General features: G+C 54.1%; 11 protein-coding genes and 1 non-coding gene across 12 annotated transcripts; 9 read left to right on the forward strand and 3 right to left on the reverse strand.

Moving 5' to 3' along the window:
* Positions 1-226: 226 nt before the first annotated feature.
* On the forward strand, positions 227-2,251 carry BO82DRAFT_274814 (Zn(II)2Cys6 transcription factor domain-containing protein; the record flags this gene model as incomplete). Its single annotated transcript, XM_025631099.1, has 5 exons — positions 227-294; positions 352-353; positions 425-954; positions 1,011-1,202; positions 1,274-2,251. 5 exons carry the CDS (start codon positions 227-229, stop codon positions 2,249-2,251), a joined length of 1,770 nt encoding a protein of 589 aa, XP_025495881.1.
* Positions 2,252-2,515: 264 nt separating this feature from the next.
* On the forward strand, positions 2,516-2,587 carry BO82DRAFT_t52. Its single transcript has one exon. It is a non-coding gene; the product is annotated as a tRNA-Arg (tRNA).
* Positions 2,588-3,176: 589 nt separating this feature from the next.
* On the forward strand, positions 3,177-5,633 carry BO82DRAFT_389320 (cytochrome P450). The gene is made up of 7 exons (XM_025638443.1): positions 3,177-3,714; positions 3,766-3,895; positions 3,950-4,141; positions 4,204-4,355; positions 4,408-4,655; positions 4,708-4,979; positions 5,030-5,633. Exons 1-7 carry the CDS (start codon positions 3,522-3,524, stop codon positions 5,424-5,426), a joined length of 1,584 nt encoding a protein of 527 aa, XP_025495882.1. The 5' UTR covers positions 3,177-3,521; the 3' UTR covers positions 5,427-5,633.
* A 178-nt stretch (positions 5,634-5,811) lies between these two features.
* Positions 5,812-6,684, forward strand: BO82DRAFT_398554 (uncharacterized protein; the record flags this gene model as incomplete). The annotated part of the gene is made up of 1 exon (XM_025639036.1): positions 5,812-6,684. The coding sequence occupies one exon, from the start codon at positions 5,812-5,814 to the stop codon at positions 6,682-6,684; it is 873 nt and encodes a 290-aa protein (XP_025495883.1).
* Positions 6,685-7,011: 327 nt separating this feature from the next.
* BO82DRAFT_351011 (uncharacterized protein) lies at positions 7,012-8,417 on the reverse strand. The gene is made up of 3 exons (XM_025634301.1): positions 7,509-8,417; positions 7,395-7,452; positions 7,012-7,336 (listed from the first exon to the last, which is right to left on the reverse strand). Exons 1-3 carry the CDS (start codon positions 7,936-7,938, stop codon positions 7,279-7,281), a joined length of 546 nt encoding a protein of 181 aa, XP_025495884.1. The 5' UTR covers positions 7,939-8,417; the 3' UTR covers positions 7,012-7,278.
* A 201-nt stretch (positions 8,418-8,618) lies between these two features.
* BO82DRAFT_351012 (U4/U6-U5 snRNP complex subunit SNU23) lies at positions 8,619-9,662 on the forward strand. The gene has a single exon (XM_025634302.1). The coding sequence runs from the start codon at positions 8,769-8,771 to the stop codon at positions 9,423-9,425; it is 657 nt and encodes a 218-aa protein (XP_025495885.1). The 5' UTR covers positions 8,619-8,768; the 3' UTR covers positions 9,426-9,662.
* On the reverse strand, positions 9,603-12,539 carry BO82DRAFT_351013 (uncharacterized protein). Its single transcript, XM_025634303.1, has 4 exons — positions 12,366-12,539; positions 12,013-12,309; positions 11,827-11,936; positions 9,603-11,771 (listed from the first exon to the last, which is right to left on the reverse strand). Exons 1-4 carry the CDS (start codon positions 12,498-12,500, stop codon positions 9,800-9,802), a joined length of 2,514 nt encoding a protein of 837 aa, XP_025495886.1. The 5' UTR covers positions 12,501-12,539; the 3' UTR covers positions 9,603-9,799.
* A 292-nt stretch (positions 12,540-12,831) lies between these two features.
* On the forward strand, positions 12,832-14,898 carry BO82DRAFT_351014 (phosphatidate cytidylyltransferase). The gene is made up of 2 exons (XM_025634304.1): positions 12,832-13,072; positions 13,139-14,898. The coding sequence occupies exons 1-2, from the start codon at positions 13,061-13,063 to the stop codon at positions 14,663-14,665; spliced, it is 1,539 nt and encodes a 512-aa protein (XP_025495887.1). The 5' UTR covers positions 12,832-13,060; the 3' UTR covers positions 14,666-14,898.
* A 357-nt stretch (positions 14,899-15,255) lies between these two features.
* On the forward strand, positions 15,256-16,923 carry BO82DRAFT_351015 (histidinol-phosphate transaminase). Its single transcript, XM_025634305.1, has 3 exons — positions 15,256-15,378; positions 15,441-15,596; positions 15,695-16,923. The coding sequence occupies exons 1-3, from the start codon at positions 15,293-15,295 to the stop codon at positions 16,731-16,733; spliced, it is 1,281 nt and encodes a 426-aa protein (XP_025495888.1). The 5' UTR covers positions 15,256-15,292; the 3' UTR covers positions 16,734-16,923.
* A 1,915-nt stretch (positions 16,924-18,838) lies between these two features.
* BO82DRAFT_274517 (putative integral membrane protein Pth11-like) lies at positions 18,839-20,594 on the forward strand (the record flags this gene model as incomplete). Its single annotated transcript, XM_025631091.1, has 2 exons — positions 18,839-19,197; positions 19,268-20,594. 2 exons carry the CDS (start codon positions 18,839-18,841, stop codon positions 20,592-20,594), a joined length of 1,686 nt encoding a protein of 561 aa, XP_025495889.1.
* A 580-nt stretch (positions 20,595-21,174) lies between these two features.
* BO82DRAFT_351019 (DNA-directed RNA polymerase core subunit RPB5) lies at positions 21,175-22,155 on the reverse strand. Its single transcript, XM_025634306.1, has 3 exons — positions 21,911-22,155; positions 21,757-21,839; positions 21,175-21,704 (listed from the first exon to the last, which is right to left on the reverse strand). Exons 1-3 carry the CDS (start codon positions 22,007-22,009, stop codon positions 21,179-21,181), a joined length of 708 nt encoding a protein of 235 aa, XP_025495890.1. The 5' UTR covers positions 22,010-22,155; the 3' UTR covers positions 21,175-21,178.
* A 365-nt stretch (positions 22,156-22,520) lies between these two features.
* Positions 22,521-24,301, forward strand: bfr1 (putative nuclear segregation protein (Bfr1); the record flags this gene model as incomplete). Its single annotated transcript, XM_025636821.1, has 3 exons — positions 22,521-22,649; positions 22,848-24,026; positions 24,083-24,301. 3 exons carry the CDS (start codon positions 22,521-22,523, stop codon positions 24,299-24,301), a joined length of 1,527 nt encoding a protein of 508 aa, XP_025495891.1.
* Between the last annotated feature and the right edge of the window lie 129 nt (positions 24,302-24,430).

The following is a 24,430-nucleotide window of genomic DNA, read 5'->3' on the forward strand; positions in this document are numbered from 1 at the left end:
ATATCCATAGGGATGGTGTTGCCACGGCTAAAAGGGGACTAGTGCGTGCCGGCGATAGACTTCCCGGTCGCTGTTGACGGATCTCACTTTCTGGTTGTTACTTCGACCAATTCATCAGCACAGTCCCACGTATCCACGTATTATATGTTCATGGGTACCAAGTTGGTTTGACCCTTGTTCCTCGAAAGACAATCAACTTGCCCAGTCAGTCTCATGGCCTCTCGCGATGGCAACTCCGCAGGTGCGACAGATAGTATATAGGACACGGACCAAGTCGGGATGTCTGACATGCAAGTAAGCTATCCGCACCACCGCTCGAAGCCAGGCAGCTCAGCTAACATAAAATTGTAGGAGTGAGTTTATACTCCAAACCACAATATGATTGTTCCTGGGCTAGTCGGTTGATTCTTCTCTCTCAACACAGAGCGACGCATTAAATGCGACGAGACCAGACCGAGCTGCTTGAGATGTACTTCCACCGGTCGCAAGTGTGACGGCTACCATACAATCTCCCCGTCCTCGATGGGCCTTTCTCTTCCGCGGCCTTCTCTATCTCCTGTAGCCTTTAAGTATGCGAGAAGCGAGCGCGAAATTCGATCTTTCCAGTTCTTCTGCGAGAGGACCGTATTCTCCTTAGCGGGCTACTGCGGATCGGAACTCTGGAGTCGGTCAGTGTTGCAGGTCAGTCAGCACGAGAAGCCTATTTGGCACGCGCTGGTCGCCCTCGGTGCCTTACATGAGAACTTTGAGAATGACCGGCAGATTCCCGGCTTTTGGTTCAGTCGTGAGGGGCACGATACATTTGCAGTGAAGGAGTACCTAGCGGCGATCAGAGCTCTCTTAGGTCCCTCAGATTCGGGCAGCAGCCCACACCTCCATGTTGGTGGCAGCCACGATAGGAGGCTCACCGTGGATGTGTGTTTGATTTCATGCGTTCTTTTTATTTGCTATGAGGTATGTTTTCGGGAGGTGGCTGTTGCTTGGGTTTCGGTGGTTGACCAGCAGCAAAGATCATGTCCAGCCATTACATCGCCGCGGTCAATCATATTCGCAATGGGGTCAGGATACTCGGGCAGGTCACCTATGATCCAAGGACCGGAACGTATCATCATCCTTTTCTGAAGCCGTCTACCGTGCCGAGTCTTGAGATTGAGAACCTGCGGATGCTCCTCGTTAGATTGCATGGACAGGCCTTCACCTTGGTAGGTCAGATTTGTTTTCCGTGATTTACATATACTCTCGAGTTTCGAGTGGATGTTGATTCTATGATCAGACACGAGCCGAGGAGGATAATCCGTCTTTCACCTCACCGCAGTTAACAGGATACGGATCTGTCGACATCCCACAGTGCTTTTCCTCCCTTGCAGAGGCCCGCGATGTATATGAGCATTACGACGGCATGTTTAGGCGCGAATATCATCTTATGGTCAATGTTATGGCGAGATTTGGCACGGTGGATGAGCCTGAAACCTTGGTACAGCGCTATACGGGCATACTGCAGAAGTGGTCCGGGGCCTTGGACTGCTTCGAACACGTTCGTGGTCCTTCATTGACAGTGAGGGAGCAAGCGGGCTTGAAGATATTGCAGATCCATCGTCTCAGGCACAATCTGTTATTAGAGCAGTATATGTCTGGCTCGTCGGAGTCGACCGTCTGGGATAGATACAATGCGATCTTCAGGGAGATCACCGCTTTGGCTGCCTCCGTCGTGGAACTTACGAGCAGTGTTGGTTCTCCACCTATCTCACCAGCCCAGTCAATCGGCTCTTTATGGGACCAGCCGCGACTGAGTCCTTGTTTCTCACTCGACTTGGGCATCATCAGTCCCCTCTATGATGTCGCTACTCTCTGTCGTGACCCGGTGATCCGCCGTGGGGCCGTGGGTGTTTTGCGGTCGGCATCCCGCCAGGAAGGCGTCTTCAATAGCCATGTTTGCGCAGTTGTTGCGGAGAAGGTCATTTCTCTGGAGGAGAAGGTCGCTCTTGAGGGCGGCTTGGATTATGGTCGCGATTCTGCCACTCTTGTGGAGCTTATTTCAGATCCCGGCGTCGGTCAGCAGGGGCTTATCTCCCGGTGCTCGGAAGTGCCTGGATATGCACGACTAACATATGCATATCCAGAATTTGATACTGCTGGGAGGCGGGTCTTCTTGACAATTGGTCAGGATATCGGTGTGCATGCCAATATTCCGTTGCGGGCTATGACGGCGATATTGAACACCGAAGGTCGTTGGTCCGGTGAAGATATATAGATTTAGATTACCCGGGACACATACACGTGGAATTGATGTAAGTGGTAGACCATTCTTCATCGGAACCATGGAACCTAGGTTCGAAAACGGAAACACCCTTTTGCATAGCACATAGCCACCAGTTAATTATTCTTCATCTTTCTTCTGCTGGAAATCTCCCCCGATTCACTTCGAGAGGAGCCATGGGAGATGGGGAATTCCCGTGCTTTCTACTAGTAACTTGTTAGGTATAAAGCAGTAGCTACATCATAGTTACAACAGCAAGGCCTGCTGGCCCAATGGTAAGGCGCTTGACTACGAATCAAGAGATTGCAGGTTCGAGCCCTGCGTAGGTCATTCTTTTTTGCACCCCTAGAGAGTCTCTCTCCTTCCGTATATGAACATCCCCGTCATTCCCCTCTCACACTTCCATCATCAACCATCCATCAAAATCCCCAAAATCCCCAAACCACCAAGTAATAGACTAACCTCCTCCCCGAAACTCAATTTATACATCACATCGTATCATTAAACGTCGCCCCGACCTCGTGCGATAGATGCGCATCTCCAAGCACCGCCAGTGGTCTGTTAGCGCTTCCGTCTACACCTTACGCTGCAGCTCTTCAGCTTGGATCCTTGTCACCAACCCCGCCTCGGTCTGAGTATGACACCTCCATGGGGTTTCCCCTGAGAATTGATCAGTATCTGTCAAATCACTGCCTCTCAATTTAACGCTTATCCACCAGACCCCTCCAAAGATCACCCACCCCTCTTCTCCGCTCGAGAGGCAAGACGAAGCGAGAAAGCTGCCACTGTCTCACATGCGAAGCTAGCAAAATCCCTAGCCTAGGATCATGCATACCACTAGGTGACAGTCAATATCCAAACCGTGGGATATGCAAAAGTTCCAGTGCTCAGCTCGTACTTTTCTACCCACCCCGTGGACCGACGCCCACCCATCTCGCTAGCTGCCAGACCCTCAACCAATGCGACCCCTGTCACTCATGGTTCCCGTGCAGCCGGTGCTTTGCGCCGCGGTGTGACTGTTTCCTAGTCGAGGCCACACTCCACAAATCTAGACAGTACGCAGCTGAAATTGAGTGCTGCCACAGTGCTCCTCGACCCTCACGAAACCCCGCTGTAAAGAGATCGCCATGACGACCGATGATGCTAAGGGCTCTGACAGGACCTTCACTTCTCGAGCCATAAGAGCAGCAGCTAGCCCCCCTCCCTCCGATAGATTCGCAAGACCTTGCACACGCCTGGTTGAAATCTCACTCAGCACGGTACCATGCTTCACATATTGGAAATTCTCGCCACGCTCGTTGGCGCGTACCTAATCAGAGTCATTCTGACTCGCAGGAAACTGCCCGCGCCACTCCCTCCGGGACCTAGACAGAAACCCCTCATCGGGAATCTCCTAGATCTTCCTCCCACTGGTGGACAAGATTGGGTACATTGGTTCAAGTTCAAGGAGCTATACGGTGAGCAGCCGCGATATGAGCGTCGTGAGAAACGACTAACAATCTGCGCAGGTCCTATCAGCTCAGTTCAAGTTCTTGGTGAGACATTTATTATCATCAACGATGCGCAGATCGCAGTGGATTTGCTGGAAAAGCGCTCGGCTATACATTCCAGCCGGCCACAGGGACAGTTCAACCACTTGTAAGCCTACAACCGACAATGTACTACAAAGACGAAGGCTAACAGGCGATATAGGTCCGGCTACAACGAAGTGACCAGTGCTATGGCGTATACAGACACCCTACGTGTCCATAGAAAGCTGTTCCACAAGCAAATTGGGTCTGTGAACTCTGTTGCTCGCTACAATAACTTTCAGGAGGCCGAAGTAGGGCGGTTCATGCTGCGATCGCTCGAAGCACCGCAAGACTTGATACCTCATATTCGAAAGTAGGTCAAGCCTGGACCTTCCTGCACTTTTGGGAGTGCGCAAGATGGACTGACAAAATTAGACTGGCTGGAGGTGTGATCCTGAAAGTCGCGTATGGATACAACATAGAACGAGACGGAGAGGATCCTCTCGTCGAGATCGCAAATGATAGCGTAGAGAAATTTGTCCGGTCCATCACTCCAGGCATGTGGCTGGTGGATTTCATCCCGGCTCGTACGTACCTTCGCATCTTCCAATGGCGCGATTACTGACATGGCAAATGTAGTGAAACATATACCTGCGTGGTTCCCTGGGGGTGGATTTCACCAGGCAGTGAAGGAATTTCGCGTGGCTGCGGACAATCTTAGTGCCAAGCCATATGCATTTGTTCTCAACCAGATGTCACGCAACGCTCACGCGCCGTCTTTCCTATCTGGGCTGTTCGAGAAGAACGGTATCCCCAAGCCTGGGAGCGAGCAGGAGACGACTTTCAAATGGACCGCAGCGACATTATACGGAGGAGGAGCTGACACGGTAAGTACTCATCGAATACCGGCGACAAGGGGCATTAACTGATCTTTGATAGACTGTGTCCACACTGACAAGCTTCTTTCTCGCCATGGCCTTGTTTCCAGAAGTTCAAAAGAAGGCACAAGAAGAGATAGATCGGGTAGTGGGCACCTCTCGTCTTCCTGGGTTCGCTGACCGCGAGGATCTCCCATACATCGAAGCTGTTGTCAAAGAAGCCTTCCGATGGCACCCGGTCGTGCCAATGGGCGTTGTGCATCAGTCTACAGAGGAGGATACGTGGGGTGGATATCATATTCCTAAAGGGTCTCAGATCTTGTCTAACATCTGGTGAGTTTTCGTTCGGCCTTCTTGATCATTCTTGATTCTGACAAGCGCAGGGCTTTCTTGCACGACCCAGCCACGTATCCTGCGCCAGGCACTTTTAAGCCGGAGCGATTTATCGCAAGTGCTAAGCACACTCCGGAGCGTAATCCGCATTTCCTAGCCTTTGGATTTGGGCGACGCGTGTGTCCTGGCCGGACCATCGCAGATGCAACCGCTTATTTGACCATCGCGCAGTCCCTGGCGGTGTTCAACTTCAGCAAATCCATCAAAGACGGCAAGGAGGTTGATTTGAAGCCGCACTTTCTGCCTGGAGTGATCAGCCATCCGGCACCGTACGAGATCAGCATCAAGCCCCGGAGCGAGCAGCATGAGGCGCTCATCCGGGCCGTGGAGGTGAATTATCCTTGGGAGAAGAGTCATGCAGAGGAGTTGCATCGCGTAGTCTCATAGTATGGATAGATGAAGTGATGCACGGATATGTAAAGGGATTCTCGCGTCATTATCACCATACGACGTAACCAACAACGTCACTTTGACTAAAGTCTTAGAGTCCTGTGACTCAAATTGAATAGGGACATATTTGTTTGTTTGGTTTTTTTTTTGTTTTCGCTTTGCGCAACCTATCTCTTTGTTTACAATCTGTAGACCAAGTTTGATAAAAGGAGAACCTGATATTAGGGGGACTCTTTTGTCTCCAAAACCCATCCCACCCACCGAAAAAGGAAAGAACCCATCATCTCAACTCCAAACCATCACCACAACAATACAGTACTGTGCCTAACCTTGCAAACATTCCCCCGAGATCCCAAGACAGCCTACAAGGGATGTCCATGTCATGTCATCTTTATTCTCAAGCAGCTTCCCCGCTTTCCTCAGACCTCGCGATGGACGGAATCATCTCAGCTATGCTCCCATCGATCCGTTCGATCCTCCGGGCAGTATGAGCCAAGAAGCCACGACCACCGCCATCACCACCATCACCACCCCAGCATCCTCTTCCATCGCCAGCAATATCACAACCAAAGCAAACCGAACACCAACTCCAACAGCATCGGCATCTGCAACAGCCCGATTCGATGACCCTTACGATCCAAAGCTCCCCATCCTCGAGCCCCCGCCCACCGACCCCTGGAAAGACATCGCCCTCCCTCCATCGCTGCCCCCGGAGGATATTCTGACGAGAATGTATGGTCCCCAGGGACCGGAGTGGTTGCAGCAGCCGCAGCCGCAGCCGCAGCCGCAGTGTCCACTGGGGCAGACGCAGGCGCAGATCCCGCAGGCGCAGCCGCAGCAGTGGTATGAGCCGCGCGCGCAATCGTTGGTGCAGTTTCATCCTCTGGGGCTTTCGGGTCGTCGGCAGCAGTCGCAGCAGCACTATTACCAACAGCACGAGCAGCACGAGCAGCAGCCGCAGCCGCAGCAGCGGGAGGTAGACGGGCACGGGCACGGGCACCACCACTATCATTATCAGCACCAGCACGAGCATGAGCACGCACCACATATGCGTTACGATCATCTTCATGCTGTTGGGTTTGGGTTTGAGACTGGGTCGGGGGCGGGGTCTGCGGTGGGATCTGCGGCGGGAACGAGGCCGGCGTCGGCGGCGGCGGCGGCGGCGGCGGCGGCGGGTGGTGGGGGTGGTGGTGGTGGTGGTGGGGATTCTGTGCGTGGGGGTCGGTTTTGTCTTCGGTGTTGTGGGAGGGTATGAGTCTACAGTGGATTGGGATTGTGGTGTGGGGGTTGATGTTCTCTGGTTGGGGTGGGAGTAGGGGATGGGTTTGAGGTTTGAGGGTAGGGTGCTGTGGCTACGCTGGCCTGTGTTGTCTGGTGAGGGTATGCAGCTAACCTGGAGAGATGGGAGTGCTTGAGCTTAGCGTGGGGATGGAGTTAGAGGTTTCTTTTTGTGAGGGCTTTTGTCAGGGTTACTGGGTGTTGGTGTGGGAGAGGTGGTTATTATTTTTTTATTTTTATGGGAATTGTTTGGGGTTCTGTGATACGGTCTTCTGAAGGTGCTAGGTGCTAGGTGCTAGGAATGGGAATGAAACGTGGTTTCTACAGGGAAGAATCAAATTCCTGGATTGGTTGTATCTGTTGTTTTAAGTGCAGGATGTTGAGGATGCGAGTATAGGTAAGATTATAGTCCGTCGGCCAGCGAGGATAGCCCGCATTCAGGAGGCGCTTCTCTTGCTCCAGGTGAGGGAAAGGTATTAGATGTTGCTAGTTTTGTGAAATGGTAGTTGCAGCTAGCTGCTGGTGAGGGATACGGAGTCAAAATCGCCGCGATAGCAGACAGAGGATCAGATCAAGGTGAGCGAAGGAAAGCCGCGGGTCGAATGTCGACATCCGCGAGTAGAAGCAGCCTAGCCGAGCCCGTCAGTCCCAATCACCAGCTGCAAGAATAGATCACAGCCCACATACCTTCCACACATATACCACAGCAAGTTTAGAACGAGGAACAGCATCCCAGTCACAAACACTACAAGCCAATCATTAGTCCCTGCAACCGCCCCATTGCAGACCCGCGAGACTAACCTTCATACCCCCAAGACCGCGCCCTCTGCAACCGTCCCCGTTTCTTCAACCAGGTCGGAACCAGATCCTTCTGACAGGTCTCCCCGTTGATGACGAAGCAGCCGCCGGGGGACCGCAGGCACTCGAGGTGTCGGCGCCGGCGCTCCATGATCCGGCGCACCCGCGCATTGCAGAATGACTCGTCTGTGCGGAACGAGCACTTCTCCATCGGACACTCCAGCTTGCGCTCGAAGCGCTCCACCAGCCAGTCAACCTTGAGGTGGACGCCCGTGTAGACCAGCGGATAGAACTGGCGGCAGCTGTGTTTCAGGGCCAGCGCGTCCGGGTACGGGAGGTAGGTTGCGATGTGGAGGTGGAGCTCGGTGGGGAGGCCCATGAGGTTGTAGGATGTGTCGGGCTGGGTGTCGGGGATGTGCGAGTCTGTGGCCATGGTGGATTGCATTTTCTGGTGGATGGTGGGGCACAGAGTGTGGTTGATGCTCCGCTGGGATTCTGGAGATGTTAACAATCGTTATCTGCTTGAAGTGGGTGGTTAATGAGTTGTGGAATGGTGGCTGCGTGTCGCTGTTGTATGAACAACCACATGTACAGTGCGAATGCCAATTATCTCTTATGTGTGGCTTGTGGTCATGCTTGTTGCTTGGAAGCACGAAGAAATGACCTGTACGGCGTCGCTGATACGGGCGAAGAGTACTCCGTAGGCAACAGGGGTAACGGTAGATGTCTCAACTAATCCGAGCAACTGGGACATAAAGGATGCTTTAAGCGATTTATTAGGCACGGAAGAGCAAGTATAGATTAGCGCATAACAAGTGATCTTGAAGCCTTGCTTAGTTCCCAGCACGGCACTTCGGTCAGAAGACATGAAGGTGATTTGATTGAAAACCAGCAAGCATCAGGCTGCTACTATGTACCTCGCGCCCCCGCGCCTATCGATAGCGAAGGTGGAGAGGCTAATCGATAAGTGAGGCTGAGTCCTCACCAGTGAGGCAACAACAACCAAACAGACCAAACACAGCAAACAAGCTTCTCGCCCCACTCGAGAACATCCTGCCTACCGCCTACCGCTTTCAATACGTTAGCATCCATTTGCCTCAGCAACTATCTACTCTATCGTCAACCTGACTACAACTCACGACCTCTCTCTCCATAAACCCCAACAACTCAATCCCTCCTCACGAACCAACCACATACAACCCACACGACCTCCAACCCTCTCGCTACACGCCCCATTCTTAGAACCACACCGCTCCCCCCAGAATGAGCAACAAAGACTCCGCCTACGGCGGCGCGCCCGCCTCGGACACGGCGTTCCGCAAGACCTGGGACCGGGACGAGTACGCCCGAAAGGCGGAGGCGGAGGAGACGCGCCGGAAGGAGGAGGCCAAGGCGCGATACGAGGCGAAGCTGCTGGGCAAGAAATGGCACGCCCCCGTGGACTACAGCACGCTCGAGGCGACGACGTCGCGCACGCAGCGGCTGGACGTCGCCTCGATGGTCGGCAAGACGACGATGGTGGCGGCGGGCGCGGCGGTGGGGAAGCGCGGCCGCGGCGCCGGCTTTTACTGCGCCGACTGCGACCTCACCTTCAAGGATAACCTGCAGCTCGTCGAGCACCTGAACAGCAAGCAGCATCTGCTGGCGACCGGCCAGAGCGGCGAGGTTGCCGTCGCGACGGTGGCGGATGTGCGGCTGCGGCTGCGCATGCTGGCGCGTCGGAGGCGGGAGCGCGAGGAGGAGGAGCGTCGCGCCTGGCAGTTGGATCTCGGGGAGAGGCTGAAGGAGCGCGAGGAACTGGATGCTAAGGAGCGCGAGGAGAAGCGGAGGAGGCGGAATGAGAAGCGGCGGAAGGGGGGCGAGAATGGCGTCAAACAGGAGGAGGACAGCTGGGAGGGTCGATTGGGGATCATTGCATAGACGGAAGGGAGGTGGGGGGGAGGGGGGAAGCACGTCAGGATGGTTCCTTGTTGGCAAGGGATTGGAGGATAGATTCGGCGGTTCATGCTGCTTCAAAAGCTCGAGTATACCCACGGCGTTTCGGTTTGCAGGTTTTTACGGCTCTGTATCTTCTCTCTACAAGATTGATTTCCTTTATCCAGGCGCATGTATAAATCATTGACAGTATCAATATCAGAAACAACTTAAGCATAATCATGTACCGACCGCATTCCTATTTGCCAATATCGCTGAGAGATTATCCCAGAAGCAGAAAGAAGAAATTTCGCAGAAACCGATTATCCAATGCTCTTCGCCCGACCCAATGACTCCTGACCGATTATACCCATGAGACCTCAATCCATACACTCGATACCTTCCAATACGCGCATCGCCCGAGCACCTTCCTGCTCAAATTGACTAACCAAGCGCTCGCATTCACGTTTAAGTCTCTCCTCGCCATTCTTTGCATTCCACCTGATCCATTCTTCAACAGTCATCTTCTTCTCCGGGCTACTCAACTCGCCCTTGGTGCTGTTCAGGATATCGGAGAAATCGATGTTCTCCTTGTCGCTCGTGCCCGCCAGAAAGATAGAATCGATATCCACTGGGGTCCAGGGGTGCGTACTGTTGAGAGACCCGGTGTTTGCAGCCCGCTTAGACGGCGATGGCGTACTGGCTGCAAATGGGATCCGAGCTGACTGCTGCTTGGAAGGGGAAGGGACAAGCAATCGAGAAGTAGGCGGTTTCAGCGTCGGCTTCAAGGAAGGAGGGTGGTTTTCAGCATCAGACGACTGCGGCGATAGCGAAGGAGTGGTCTTGGACGGCGAGGGCAATGGCGAGACGGTTTCTGGTTCTTGTTCATCTTCATCGTCTGAATTGGCATTTCCTGAGATCGAGCGACCACCTGAGGTCCGAGACTCGACAAGCGATGTCGCATACTGCTTCTCTTTGGGAATGTCACTGTATCTCTCAACAGTCTTTGGAGGTACTCGGGATGACCTGCGACTAGCAGTTTGCTGCACAGGTGTCTGCACCTGTGGTTCTTGCTCACTCGGTTCCAACAGCGTCTGACCATCCATGTCAAGAACCGTCTCTTCAATCTCGGACCCAGCACGATCTTCTTGTACAGCATCGGCAGGCTCTTCGGCAGATTTCCTAGACTTCTTCTGCTTCTCGGTGGACTCCTTTCTTTTGAGCTTCCTCTTCCCATTCTTCTCCCCAACCTCTGCTTCGGGTTCCCTGCTTGGCGCCCTAGTCGTGATCTCCACGGACACAAACGACTCGTGCTTTTTTGTGTCGACTTGCTCGCGGCTGGGAGCAGCGGGCTCTGGAAGCTGGTCTTCTACTGGTTCGCTCTGAGCTACTTCTTCTTGGGGTTCAGTTTTGACAGTAGTCGAGTTTCTCGCGCTTTGTCGCTTGCTTGAACGTCTTGTTTGTCGTGGCTCTTGAACCTGTGGCTGAGGCTCTGGTGACTGATGTGGCTCTGGTTCCTCAACCGGCTGAGGCTCAACCTCCACGCTGTGCTCTTCTGTGTCATTCCATGGCTCTAGGGCCTGTGCGGTTTTCTTCTTGGCTTTCGATTTTTTCGATGGCTTCGGTGCCGGCTCTTCGCTGGGCTCCTTGATGCTAGCCCCTTCTAGCTCGATATCATCCTCGACCACTGCTTCAGGCTCCGGATCTCGAGGCGCCTCGGGCAAAGCAGGAGCCTTAGATGTAGATGAATCATTCGCTGTGTTTTGGCCTTTGGAAGCAGTCTTCTTCTTGCTCGTACCACGGCTCTTCTTCGGCTTCAATTCGTGAACTTCCTCCATGGGCGCGTCCTCTGTGACTGCCTCAGGCTGTTCCTCGTGTTCCGGTTGCTGGGCACTAACACGAGTTTTAGTAGCTCGTTTTTTGGATGGAGGTTCGGGTTTCTCGTTGCTCTCTGCATCCAAATCCGTATCATCCTTGGCTATATCCTCACTTGTCCTCTTCTTGCCTCTGGTTCGTTTCGCTTTCGGCGGTTCTGGTTGTGTCTGATAGGTGCTGTCCACATCTATTTGGCTGCCCACCTCAACCTGCTCATCCTTCTTCTTGCTTTTGGACTTAGACTTGGTTGACTTCTTCGACGACTTCGATTTCGTGGTTGATTGGGACATAGTGCTTTGGTCCATTGAGTCGTCGACTTCCTGCATAGGTGCCTCTGAAACAGTGGATTGGGTGGAGAGACGGGCCGCCTTGGAGACGCGACCTTTCTTCGAGCGGGAATTCTTTGCTTTCTTTGTGGTAGGAGGCTGAGCAAAAACGAAGAAAGAGCAGTCTGAGGACCGTCGGTAATGCTCGTCGCTTTTAGGCAAAGGGGTCAGTCACGTCGAAGACAGAAAGAGCGACAGAGACATACAATGGGTCATCTTTTGGCTCCCAGCCATCGAGCGACAATTTACAGTACGCACAGGTGGCCAGGTCATTGCTCTCTTCGTTTGGGCAAAAATACCATCCGCCTTCGACCATCTATTAAACAGCAATGGTCAGAGCTGTTGATCACAAGGTGATGTTACAGTCGCCGTGCTCAGATATTCAATCTCACCTTGTCCGATTGACAAGTCCAGCCGCGCTTTCCATCGTGAGGCCATGCTTCGCCAAAGGTAGCCTGTCTGGCCTGTACGATGCGCTCACTGGTCGGGTCTTCGATCTCGGCGGGATTAGAGCTGTGCTGTTGAATGTCCATCATGACAGCCCACCCACAGTCCGGCGCATGCTTCAAGTGTTCCGTGATCGGGTTGTCTTCTTCCTCCCACCCATCTAGCGCTCTGCGGCACAGGAAACATATCGTGTTGTCTGGATTCGTCTCGTAGGGGTGGTAGAAGAATCCTGCATGAGCAAGCTATGAGAAGCGCAAGTCAGCGATTGAATTGCTGCAGGGGAACATTGTTGAAATACCTCCGCGGGTGAAGGCCTACTGTGAGGCCAAGCGATAGGCTCTGCGGGCGTAATTGATGACCTCCGTCCCCCAGGGTACAAGACCCGGTCGAAACTAGCGAGACGAGCGGCAAAGGTGTCCATTTCCTGGGCCATGGCTGAGAATAATTACGACATTGAGACTGACCGTCATGCAAGGTTGTAAAAGTGCGACGCTCAACAAGCGCCCTCTTGTTTACAGCCTTGTTTGGGTTGGCGGGAACGCGCCGCGGAGAAGTGCAGCCACGTGATTCCGATCCAAACTTGTGGCTGATGCCATGTCAATTGTGGCTAGTGTCCGCCCCGAAGTCGGGCAGTTTCCTCATCCGGGGCCCAAATGGAAAGGGCCGAGAACATCAGCCGAAGGGAAGGCCGGAGTACGTCAGACAGTAACTATTGATTAGTCCCTCTCCTTCCTCCCTCCCGTCCGTCCGTCCGCAATTTGTCGTCGGCTCTCGATTATTGAAGTGTTATTGTTGTTGCCCGCCGTGTATACTTTTCTTTCCACTTGTCCCCCCACACTTCCTCATATCAGCCTCTCACTAACCTGACCTCATCCTCCATTTCTTCCCTCTTCTTCGACCATGATTTGAGATCTTAACTCTGATGCTCCTTGAACTGTGCGACAATTACAGCCACCGCTGTGCTCTTTCCACCCCTTGCCGGGAATCGCGACAATGCGCGCTACTGTAAGCACTGTCCGACTGACAAGCAACTAAGGAATCCAGCGTGGATGTCTAATCATCCGTTCCTAGACTCTCTTTCTGAACAACGGTTCGGGCTCCTACGTGCGCCTGCGCTCAATCAGCCCAGCAATTCCGGGTTCCCTCCGTTCCTTCTCCAATGACTCCCACCCAACACTATCTCCCAGTAGTGTTCCATCGCCCTTGAGCCGATACGCCCCTCGGAGGAGTAATGACCAATACACAAATACGACTGACAATGGGCTCTTGCTACCTTCGTCGGCTGCCTCGTTCTCTACCTCGTCACAGCGACACGACCCCGGCGACTGGGACATCAACCCAAATCTAGCGATTTCAGACTTTGCTGAGCTGCCGTCCAAGGATTTCGGCGTCAATCAACATATGATCATCAATCAGGAATTCAAGGAAGCTTTGCGACAGATTCTGTGGCAGTTCCGGGCTCCGATTCGGTATGCTTTTGCCTATGGGTCGGGCGTCTTTCAGCAGACAGGAAGTGCTCCTGGCTCCGGCAAGTGCCATCCGTCAGCCCCAGCAGCTATCAAGAACATGCAACAGGGCAATGGCAAGATGATCGATTTCATTTTTGGCGTATCATATTCACAGCATTGGCACTCGCTGAATTTGGCTCAACACCGGGATCACTATTCCGGACTGGGCTCCTTGGGCTCGTATGCGGTGTCGCAGGTGCAAGACCGATTTGGAGCGGGTGTCTACTTCAATCCCTTCGTTACGGTCAATGGAACTTTGATCAAGTACGGTGTGGTCAATATCGACACACTTTGCCGGGATCTGAGCCAGTGGGACACACTATACATCGCTGGCCGCCTACAGAAGCCTGTCAAGATCCTGCGCGACCACCCGAAGGTGCGGCTGGCAAATCAAATGAACTTGCTGTCTGCGGTCCGGGTGGCTCTTCTGTTGTTACCCGCCGAATTCACCGAGTTCCAATTGTACAGCACCATCGCAGGAATCAGCTATATGGGAGACCTTCGCATGTCACTGCCGGCAGAGGATCCTCGCAAGGTCAACAATATTGTTTCTTCGCAAATGGCAAACTTCAGACGGCTCTATGCCCCACTCATCGACAATCTTCCCAATGTGACGTTCAATGATCCCCGTTGTACCCAGGACGACTGGATCGATGACCCGGAGACGAACGTGCGGCTCACTCAGGATATGGACCCTGTCAAGCGTGGCAACATGGTTCGCCGTCTCCCGGATGCTTTCCGCGAGAAGCTGTACTTCCAGTTCCAGTCACTCTATCAGATCCCGCGAGCGGAATTCAACACAATGATGAAGGAGCACAACGACACAGATGAAAACCTTCGCCGGAGACAGGGTGGTCCATTTGAGCAGCGCATTGCTGCTGATAAAGAGCTTCCGAAGAAAGTGCAGGCTGCAATCAGCAAGACGATCCGTTGGCCCAGTACCGTTCAGTCGATCAAGGGCCTGTTCACTTCCGGATTCAGCCGGACCATGCATTACCTATGGGAGAAGATAGAAAAGTACCGCAAGTCGGGCAAAAAGAGTGCCTCGTCGGACGCGCCTTCGGCGGACGCTTCCAAAAAAGAAGAGTAAAAAGTGGATGTCACGAATTGCATCGCACTGTGCCCATATCCCTCCATCTTCTTCAAAGCGCGGGTAACGTTTGATAGACACATTGGGGATATGGTTGAGGGCATAGTGAGGCGTTGATGAATTTACAAGGATCTTGGTCGGGACATGTGTATTTAGTATATCCTCCAGGGTCCCCAACACCGAAGAACAGGGCTACTCAGGATGCTGTATAGAAAAACAATATGCAATAAAACATAAACTTAGACTATAGTCATTGTGTGCTGATGCATTGGCACATTCTACATTGGGATTCTTTTCCATTGACGCATGTGTCCAGCACTGGTTAGATTAGCGAGTCAATATGAGACAATCAAGGAGAAGCTGAATAAGAAAGATGAGGTACCTACCTAGTAGTAGTCTCAGTGAGTCATTAAACAACCGCACGACCATGAATCAGTAACCAGGAGTATAGTTGAAGGGAGGAAGGAGTCATACATATAAAGGAAGGGCATGGAGCGGTACCTGAACCCGCTTCCGACACCGGTTCCGACGATTGACTCCCCCGCCGCCACTCCCCCTCCCCGTCCGTCTTCTTCCTTCCATTCTAGAAAAGAATTTCTGCTTTGTCGCAATAACCAATCCAACAAGATGACTTCACGAAACTCCCCTTTCGACCTCCAGAAATGCGCGCGCCCCAATATTCTTAGGCTGCAGCCTTATCGCTGCGCCCGAGAGTGTGTTCTGCCCCTCCCTCCCCCACAAGCAATCCTCGACCGGGACCGGACTAATGAGTCAGTGACTACAAGGACGACGGAACGAACATCTTGCTCGACGCCAACGAGAACGCCTACGGTCCGGGCCTCGCCTTGGACTCTGAAGGTGCCCTTCAGCACACGACCGGATCGTCCAAGCCCGAAATCGATCTTCTGGGATTGAACCGCTACCCCGACCCGTAAGTCTCCGCCGGAGATGACTCCGTCCGAATCACACTCCCTCATTACCACGCATCAATTGCAAAGATCTCAGTCACTGAGCGAATACATGTAATAGACACCAGATTGAACTGAAGCAGCTCTTCTGCAACCTCCGCAACACCCACCACCACACTCAGAAGACTCTCCGCCCGGAAAGCCTCTTCGTCGGCGTCGGATCCGACGAGGTGATCGATGCGCTCCTGCGCTGCTTCTGCGTACCGGGCAAGGACAAGGTCCTGACGTGCCCCCCTACGTATGGCATGTACAGTGTCAGCGCACAGACCAATGATGTCGAGATCGTACAGGTACCACTGGACGTGAACAACGACTTCCAGCTGCAGCCGGACAAGATCAACGAGGCCCTGTCGGCCGACCCCTCGATCAAGCTGGTGTACATCTGCTCCCCCGGCAACCCCACCGCCAACCTGATCAAGAAGGCGGACATCCAGAAGGTGCTGGAGCACCCGACGTGGAACGGTGTAGTGGTGGTTGACGAGGCGTACATCGACTTCGCGCCGGAAGGCTCGAGTCTGGCCGAGTGGGTCAACGACTGGCCCAACCTGGCGGTCATGCAGACGCTGAGCAAGGCCTTCGGTCTGGCGGGCATCCGATTGGGCGTGTGCTTCACGAGCCCTCCGATCGCGACGCTGCTGAACAGCCTCAAGGCGCCCTACAACATCTCCAGCCCCACGAGTGCACTTGCGACCGCGGCGCTCTCCCCCACCCACCAGGCCGTGATGCAGAAGTACCGCGACCTGATTGTCGCCCAGCGCGACCGCCTGGTCCAGGAACTGCCGCAGATTCCCGGTATCGGGCGCTTCCGTGGCGGCAAGGAGTCCAACTTCCTTCTGGTGGAGATCCTGGACAAGCCGGCCAGCGAAGGTGGCAAGCCCAGCAATGTGATCGCTCAGGCGGCTTATGAGGCCATGGCCGAGAAGCGTGGTGTTGTGGTGCGCTTCCGGGGTAAGGAACTCGGGTGTGAGGGCTGTCTCCGCATCACGGTGGGCACGGAAGAGGAAGTCAGCAGATTCCTCCGGGAGATTCGAATCGTTCTCGGTGGTCTCCACAAAGGGGAGAGCATTGGCTCTGTGAGAGGGCAAGTGAGCCAGAACTGAAGTCGGGGGAGGTAGGCTTGCTTGTCTTGGCGATATCCTCGGGGAAATCTAGATTCTTTGGGTTGTTGTGTAATATCGGGCAATTTCCTGGAGCCTAACCTAACTCACTGAACTAACTGAACTTAACTTACACTAAGTTAGTCAGAGACAGACCATGCATAGATAGAAATTCGATTTTCAACGCAGCGCAATGCAAACACCGGCTCCACCTCTACCTAGCGTAACGTATGCTGCCGGTAGTTCCTTGAAAGCTGGACCTACCCCTGACCAGCTTGCAGACCACGTATACGTACGTATACGAGCAGGGGAGATAGAAGGTAGGAACCGGCGTCTATGCTATGGCTCAACACTTATCTGTCCCTGGCTCGCAAACAAAACCCATGGATACAATATCCCTTCCGTATATTACTCCGGAGATTATAGAACGAATCAAACCAAAGTGCTGTATCTATACTTTTTTTTTTTTCTCTTCCGCTAGTATCCAGGATAGTGCTCATATGATTGATTGCTGGCAGAGCACCTCGGGTGTCCACGGTATCGAGGCAACCGACCAGGATTCATTTCGAATAAAGGACGCCTGACTCGCGTATGGGGACTTTTGGCTATCGGGTAATTGGGGAGGGACTCGTGTGCGCTCCGTTTTTTTTTTTTTTGCGTAAAGAAGGTTTGGATAGTAGAGGTTGGTGAGTGTTTCTTGTATGTAGTCGAGTCCGTGATAGACTATCTTCCCTGAGCTTGGAGATAATGTGATGTGATGTGATTATGTCTGTCCGGATGTGCAAACAAATCGGGGATCGGCCTCTCCCTCGTGTTGGTAGATCGGCTTATCTCCACTCCCTCACCCACCCTCGAAGGTGAGTGATACAATGACTTTATCGCATGTTAAAGAGGCGGGCAATTGGATTGCTTGCATACGAAACCTAATCTGGTGTCCCTTTCACCCGCACGTGTAATAACTCTTGTTGAAAGGTCTCTCATATGTCAAGTTTCTCTCCCTCCGTGTTTTCCAGCAGCTCCAGCTCCTCCAGCTCCAGCTCACATGCAGCAAACGAAGGAAAGAAAAGCAAATCCAAACCAAACCAAGAGTCCGGTGGCAAATGGACAAATGAGCATATCACACTTGCAACCCATCTGCTGCTGGGCTTCGTATCCGACCAGCCTGTCTTATCCCAACCCATTGGCTGACTTAAACGCCATGGTGCAATCCTGGCTCTATCGCTTCTCTCTGGCTGGTCCATTGCCTCGACTCCTTCTGGTCCAAATTTCCCCGACTTCCGTCAAATCCAGCCTTGACCAAGATAAGGCCCAGGCGCCTTCGTGCCCCCCCTAAATTCCCGTCGGCCAGCGTTATCTCCTCACCGGCCAGCGAAGTTTATCGGAACGCCTTGACCCCAACAGTCAGATCCTGGCTCGCCATGAGTCCCACTGAGAATATAACATGGTTCACCAGCCGGGCTGACCATCACGATGGTGACAGCGACCTCGGGCTATCGTCTTCCTAAACCATACCCTTGCTGGCTCTGGTTCGACGCGGCGCTCATCGCGCAACTCGGTCGCAACCGGAACCTCGCCTAGCAGATCTCCCCCCCAAACACGCCTCTCGGTTGACCGCGGACCTTGATATAATACCTTCGACGTCACAACGGCGGTGAATCCGGATGAGTTTCGCGCTTCCCTCCACTGTTGACAAGTTGACAACCTCTGCTCCTCTCTCGTCGCTCGTGAGAAAGTAGTGTCATGTTCAACCTCTTCCGGGATCTTACTCAAAGGGGTATCTCCCGCCATCTTCCTTTCTTAGCAGTTACGCAGACAATCACACGCTTAACGTCTTCTCCACCCACCGAGAACCTCTGTTTGGAAGTCCGACTGTTGTTATTCTCCGGGGCTCCTCTTCTTGGCCCCGGCTCCCCCACACGAACCCCAGTCCGAGGGCACGTGCTCATCGATGACATTTCCCCCGATTTGAGACATTCGAATGCGAAGCGAAGTACCATTAGAGTATACCATAATCCACTTCCAGGCGTGCAAAGCACGCCATCACCTATAGATCGAGATCGCCCTTCCATAGCGTCCACTGGCCCCTCTTCGGAGGTGGCTCGGCGGCCATGAGTATACAATGGATGCTGGATTCTCGTGGGCTTTTCGACAGCACACCCCCAAACCCTCGAACGAAGTTGGACAACAACTCTACCCTTCTTGTTAGCTGGTGGGCGACTGGCTTTTCCCTTGCAATCATTGTCACTCGAGTCTGCGGGCGCTACGTCCGGACCGAGCGTTTCTTCATGGAGGACAAGGTTATGCTAGCCGGCGTGATTCCGCTCCTGATCCGCATGGCCTGCGTGCATGTCATTTTGATATGGGGAACAAATAACACGACGACTGCCGGCCTGTCCATCGAAAACATCAATCATAGGGTTGTTGGCAGCAAGCTGGTATTGGTCGCTCGGATCTTCTATGCTGTCTTGTGAGCGATCGAATCTCTCTGCTGATTTCGTGATTTGACACATGCGCTAATACAGCCATATGAGGAGCAGTATCTGGACGGCGAAGTTCACCGTGTGCGAGTTTTTGAAACGTGTCTCGGGCATGATCTGGCGACGGTCCCTCGATATCTTCCGCAAATCCCTCTACTATTTCTTGGCCTCGACCCTGCTCGCGGTCGTCATTGCTACTCTCGCGGAGTGCTCTCCGTTTGACCATTACTGGCAAGTCGTGCCGGATCCAGGGCCGAAGTGCCGTCTTGGGTATGCGAATCTGATCGTGATGGGCACCTGCGACGTGATCACAGATTTGCTTCTGGTTGCATTTCCGATCCCGTTCATCATGATGACTCACATGCCTTTGAAGCGCAAAGCCTCTCTTGTTATTCTGTTCGCCTTATCTCTGATTCTCGTGGCAATCACTCTCTACCGGGTGCCGTCCGTCATCTGGCACGATGGAGAGCAACAGTACCGATCGCTTCTGGCGTCGCTGGAGATACTGGTCGCCACAGCAGTGTCCAATGCTGTTGTGATCGGTTCCTTCGTGCGCGACAAGGGCGTCAAGAAGAACAAATTCAAAAAGGCCCTGGCATCCGCTTCGGTCAGTGAGAACATGGACTATAGCTCCTTCCGCCGCCAGACCATCACCCACCATCAATGGGGCAGCGATTCAGACCTGGCTGCAGGCCTGGGAATCCGTCTGAAACCGGAACTATACTCTTCAGACAAGGATTTACCCCGCCCTGCGCCGGTCGCGGCCCCTTATCACACCCTCACAGGCCGTCCCAGCGGCCTACTGAGTCCGAACTGGTCTTTCCCTCAACGACCGGGGGGCATGGACGATGACCACACGTCTACCACAGGCAGTCTCGACATCAAAGTCAGTCCCCATGAATATATACCGACCAACATTTCTCCTCCGCACAGGATGCCCCGAGAGGTTTCATCCCCCACTCAGCTCTCTATCTTCGACGTAGGCGGCCTGCTCAACGCGCCTACTCCCACAACTGCACATCCGTCCCACTACCCCGATCACCAACCGCGCCACTCCAGTGGCAGTAGTAAATCCGCCATTTATGACTTCGGGGCTGCCGTCTCTCCCTCCGGCTCGCCGGACCTGAACCCGGATCCCAATGCGACCTACCCTCATCACGCACTCCCCTCATCTCCAGCGGCCCCGAATTCTTCTCTCCGCCCTGGCGGCCTTCGCCGTAGCTCTCTTGCTTCGAACCGTCGCAGGGGATCGAGCGTTCACTTCAGCGATTCGCCGGAGTCGCCTGTGCCGTCCTACCGCTCCCTACCCGAAGTATCGACTCCGATCCCAGAGGGCGATGATGTCGAGCTCCAGGATGTGGGAGGATTGCTGTCGCGGCGGGGATGACCGCTGCGGACTGTGCATGACGGCTGACCTGCGGATTGTGCCTGTATCATTATCAGTTTTGTGTCTTTGATTTGAGCTTAGCGTGTTTCACTGGGACTGGCCCGGGGTTTGGCCTATCTACAAGCGGGTTTGTTTGGGCCACGGAGTTCGGCATGATTTTTTGAGATATACCATATAGTATAGTAATATTGAATCAGCATTGGTGAAATCCCAATGAAAGGGTTTGTGTATTGCTTACAAAACTCGCTTGACGATTTGTTGTAGTGTGTGCAAAGGTTATGAATCAATATGTAGAGTAGTATTCAGGTGAAGCCACCAGTCACCAAATCATCAAACCATGGGTAAAATAAAAAAAGAAACACATCGAGTTTGGTTAGAGAATAACTTTTTCGCCCTTACGCCATGCTGCCCGATGCCTGTAATTAGACAATATTTTTCTTTCTTGTTTTTCTCTGCCCTCCCCCCTTGACTGCCCTGGGACGCTGTTTCCACGATGCATCATAGTACTTGGAAGGGAAGAGTCCCCCAGTAGATCCCACCATACCTCATTTCCCCCTCTCCCAACCCCCCCCCCCAAAAACCCCTTAAAGCACCCACCGATAACTAGCATACCGCCCAGCCGTCTCACTCTTCCGAATAATCTTGACGACCTGCCCCTTCCGCAGCCCCAGGTACCGGGCGACGGGGTCACCGAACTGCATGCGGGGCAGCTGGGACTCCTTGAGGCGGTAGCGCTCCAGCAAGCGAGCCTTCTCGTCCGGGCTGAGCAGCACGTGCTTGGGCACCAGCTCGTGCCGGGTGATGTTGACCAGCAGATCCTGCTCCTGGAAGTGCTCGCAGATGCGGCCGGGCACGCCGCTGAGCAGGCGCACCGCCGAGGGGGAGATGGGCGTCTGCGTGATGAACACCCCCGTGTGGAAGTTGTTCTCGTCCACGAAGTGGTTGAACGCGCGGACTTGCTTCGTGCCCACGCCGGTGGAGTCCGGGCAGAATTCTACGTAGATCGTGCCGCAGTCGGGTTGCGGAGATGGGTTCGATTTGCTGGGTAAGGGCGTGTATTTGATTTGCATGGCTTCGGTGGGGCGCGCGCTGACTTTCATTTTGTTGCGGCTTGGGGGGGATTGTTAGTGAGGGTTTGGGGGGTAGAGGTTGGCTGGCGTACTCGGGGTATCCTAGAGGGTCGGAATATTTTCGCTTGAAGTCCGCGAGCGGGATTTGCACTTCGTCTTCGGTGACTTCGTAGCCCTGTTTTCCCAACGGATACATGAGTTTGGGTGATTGCGAAGACCGAAGAGGAAGCTGGAGTTGAGGCTCACCCGGTCCAGAAGCATCTCAAAGACTGTTCTCCATGTGCGCCAGAGTCTGGTCATCTCGCGGTCGGCGTCCACCGACCCGGTCGAGTAGTCTTCATCCATGTTGAGTTGGTAACACGTCGCGCGTGCGAGCAGGCGAGAAAAATCAGAGGGTGATAGGGCCGAGATGACAACGACCGAGAACACGCAAGTGGAAGTGAAAGAAAGCTGACCGGGCAAAAAGTGCAGGTCAAAGGCGGATGCGAGAGTGTAAAATGAGGGCGGGTTTCTCGAAAAATCGGCGTACCAGCGCTAATGGCGCCAAGCGGGGAACTTTTAAGCGCCGCCCGCCCAGACAGTCACAGAGAGCGGCCAGGCCGAGAAAAAGAGCACGAGTTCCTGTTGTTGACTGAACTGAACTAGACTGATTGCCGACGAACTTACTGACACTGCGGACGGACTCCCTTTCCTTTCCCTTTCTCTCTCCTCTTCCTCCCCCTCTCTCTCCTCCCTCTCTCAGCCCCCACTCCTTTCTCCTTCGGGTTGATTTCCTTCCAATTGACTGATTGATTTATTCCAAATCAATCTCTCTCTCTATTTGTCAATTGCTCTTCTCCCGCACCTCATCTCAATCATGTCCGCCGACGCCAAGGCTGCTCCTGCCACGGAGCAGAAGGTGAAGCCCACCAAGCCCAATGAGGAGACTTTCAAGGCCGATTTGGCCCAGGCCGAGAAGGAGCACGCCGCTGTGCAGGAGAAGCTGGTATGTATTTCCTTGTTTATGGCTTAATTGGCCTTCAACATGCCTCGGATTGTTTGGTTTACGGGGATTCTCCGTTGCCGCACCGTGGCCTCTTTTTCCTTCCTCCCGGTTCTACGGCTTTCTTTTTGTGCTACAATTCTTCCCATTGCCATGGTCCCGGTCATCACATGCTGGCATTGAGCTAACCCCCCACCCAAGAATGAAATCAAGGCCAAGATCGAGACCGCCAAGCCCAACAACCAGGACTCGCCCACCGCGAAGAGACAGCAGGAACTCCGCGCCGAGCTGTCCTCGATCCGCCAGAAGCAGTCGGGCTTCAAGGCCGGCCGCTCCAGCACCCAGGAGAAGATCAACGCCCTGGACGCCACGCTCAAGGCCCGCATTTCCGAGCAAAACAACTCGCGTGGTCGCATGTCGTTCAAGAACGTCGAGGAGCTGGACAAGGAAATCGCCCGTCTCGAGAAGCAGGTCGACTCCGGCACGCTGCGCCTGGTCGATGAGCGCAAAATCCTCTCCGATGTCTCCACCCTGCGCAAGCAGCGCAAGAACTTCGCCGGCCTCGAGGAGGCCCAGAAGGCCATCACCGACCTGAAGAACCAGATCGCCGCCCTCAAGAAGAGCCTCGACAACCCCGAGGCCAAGGCTCTCAGCGACAAGTACAACGAGATTCAGAAGGAGCTCGACGCCATCAAGGCCGAGCAGGACAGCGCCTTCAAGAACCTGAACGCCCTGCGCGACGAGCGCACCAAGCTGCACGCCGAGCAGCAGAAGAAGTGGACCGCCATCCGCGAGATCAAGGACAACTACTACAAGGCCCGCAAGGCGTACAAGGAGTACGAGGACGAGGCCTGGCGGGTCCGCCGCGAGAAGCAGAAGGCCCAGCGCGAGGCCTTTGAGCGCGAGAAGCGCAAGAAGGTCGCCGACAAGAAGCTGGAGGAGGCCTCCCGCCCGGCCTACACCGACGAGATCCTGATCGGCCAGGGCCTGATCCGCCACTTCAACCCTGCCTACGACTTCGCTGCTCTGGGTCTGGACGACAAGAAGGACGAGGGCTCCAACTTCCGCGCGGAGATCGGCCGTACCGTTGATGACTCCGGCCTGAAGGGCATGAAGGTCCTGAAGAAGGATGACGGCGAGGACTACTTCGTCGGCACCGGTGGCAAGAAGGGCAAGAAGGGCAAGAAGGGCGCCAACGGTAGCCCCGCCGCCGCCGCCCCGGCCGAGGCCAAGTTCAACCTGAACGTTGGTGTCATCGAGGACTTCGCCAAGGTCAAGATCGACCCTCCCATGAACCAGGCGGATGTTCCTGCCGTGATTGAGAAGCTCGCGGCCAAGATCACCGAGTGGAAGAAGAACCAGGCCTCGAAGACTGAGGAGGTGAGTGTTGTGTTCTGTGCCATATTGGTCGTCATCATTGCTAACTCTATGCGTAGAACATCAAGAAGGCTCAGGAGGAAATTGCCCGCCTGGAGGCCGAGGAGACCGCCGCTGCCAACGACGACCGGGCCACCGACGGCGCCAAGAAGGTAGCCATCAAGAACAGCGGTGTCAACGGCAAGGTCTCTGCGGATGCTGAGCTCAAGCAGGAGAAGGACGCTGTCGCCGACGTGACGGAAGAGCTCGAGCAGGCTACCGTCGAGGACCAGGCCTAGATGTGCCGCTCCAACGCATACCTAGTAGACCACTGCATTGCACCTGCATTTTGACCGCACCAGCGACTGCACATGGTTAGAACCCAAAAGCTGACTTTATATTCGTGTGACTTTGGTTCTTTTCTTTGC

This window comes from Aspergillus uvarum (assembly GCF_003184745.1).
Source record: "Aspergillus uvarum CBS 121591 unplaced genomic scaffold BO82scaffold_6, whole genome shotgun sequence".
Classification (NCBI taxonomy): domain Eukaryota; kingdom Fungi; phylum Ascomycota; class Eurotiomycetes; order Eurotiales; family Aspergillaceae; genus Aspergillus; species Aspergillus uvarum.

Excerpts from the sequence above, each read along its gene's own strand:
- BO82DRAFT_351019 (XM_025634306.1), bottom strand. The coding sequence starts at position 22,009 with ATGGATGAAGACTACTCGACCGGGTCGGTGGACGCCGACCGCGAGATG. Across the intron at positions 21,840-21,910 it reads TTGAGATGCTTCTGGACCGG|GGCTACGAAGTCACCGAAGA; the intron begins GTGAGCCTCAAC and ends TTGGGAAAACAG. Across the intron at positions 21,705-21,756 it reads GACCCTCTAGGATACCCCGA|CCGCAACAAAATGAAAGTCA; the intron begins GTACGCCAGCCA and ends ATCCCCCCCAAG.
- BO82DRAFT_351015 (XM_025634305.1), top strand. The coding sequence starts at position 15,293 with ATGACTTCACGAAACTCCCCTTTCGACCTCCAGAAATGCGCGCGCCCC. Across the intron at positions 15,379-15,440 it reads CCTTATCGCTGCGCCCGAGA|TGACTACAAGGACGACGGAA; the intron begins GTGTGTTCTGCC and ends CTAATGAGTCAG. Across the intron at positions 15,597-15,694 it reads TTGAACCGCTACCCCGACCC|ACACCAGATTGAACTGAAGC; the intron begins GTAAGTCTCCGC and ends TACATGTAATAG.
- BO82DRAFT_351013 (XM_025634303.1), bottom strand. The coding sequence starts at position 12,500 with ATGGCCCAGGAAATGGACACCTTTGCCGCTCGTCTCGCTAGTTTCGAC. Across the intron at positions 11,937-12,012 it reads GGACTTGTCAATCGGACAAG|ATGGTCGAAGGCGGATGGTA; the intron begins GTGAGATTGAAT and ends GCTGTTTAATAG. Across the intron at positions 11,772-11,826 it reads GAGCCAAAAGATGACCCATT|CGACGAGCATTACCGACGGT; the intron begins GTATGTCTCTGT and ends TTTGCCTAAAAG.
- BO82DRAFT_351012 (XM_025634302.1), top strand. The coding sequence starts at position 8,769 with ATGAGCAACAAAGACTCCGCCTACGGCGGCGCGCCCGCCTCGGACACG.
- BO82DRAFT_389320 (XM_025638443.1), top strand. The coding sequence starts at position 3,522 with ATGCTTCACATATTGGAAATTCTCGCCACGCTCGTTGGCGCGTACCTA. Across the intron at positions 4,656-4,707 it reads ACGGAGGAGGAGCTGACACG|ACTGTGTCCACACTGACAAG; the intron begins GTAAGTACTCAT and ends GATCTTTGATAG. Across the intron at positions 4,980-5,029 it reads CAGATCTTGTCTAACATCTG|GGCTTTCTTGCACGACCCAG; the intron begins GTGAGTTTTCGT and ends TGACAAGCGCAG.
- BO82DRAFT_351011 (XM_025634301.1), bottom strand. The coding sequence starts at position 7,938 with ATGGCCACAGACTCGCACATCCCCGACACCCAGCCCGACACATCCTAC. Across the intron at positions 7,453-7,508 it reads GCGGTCTTGGGGGTATGAAG|TGTTTGTGACTGGGATGCTG; the intron begins GTTAGTCTCGCG and ends ATTGGCTTGTAG. Across the intron at positions 7,337-7,394 it reads CTGTGGTATATGTGTGGAAG|GCTGCTTCTACTCGCGGATG; the intron begins GTATGTGGGCTG and ends GGGCTCGGCTAG.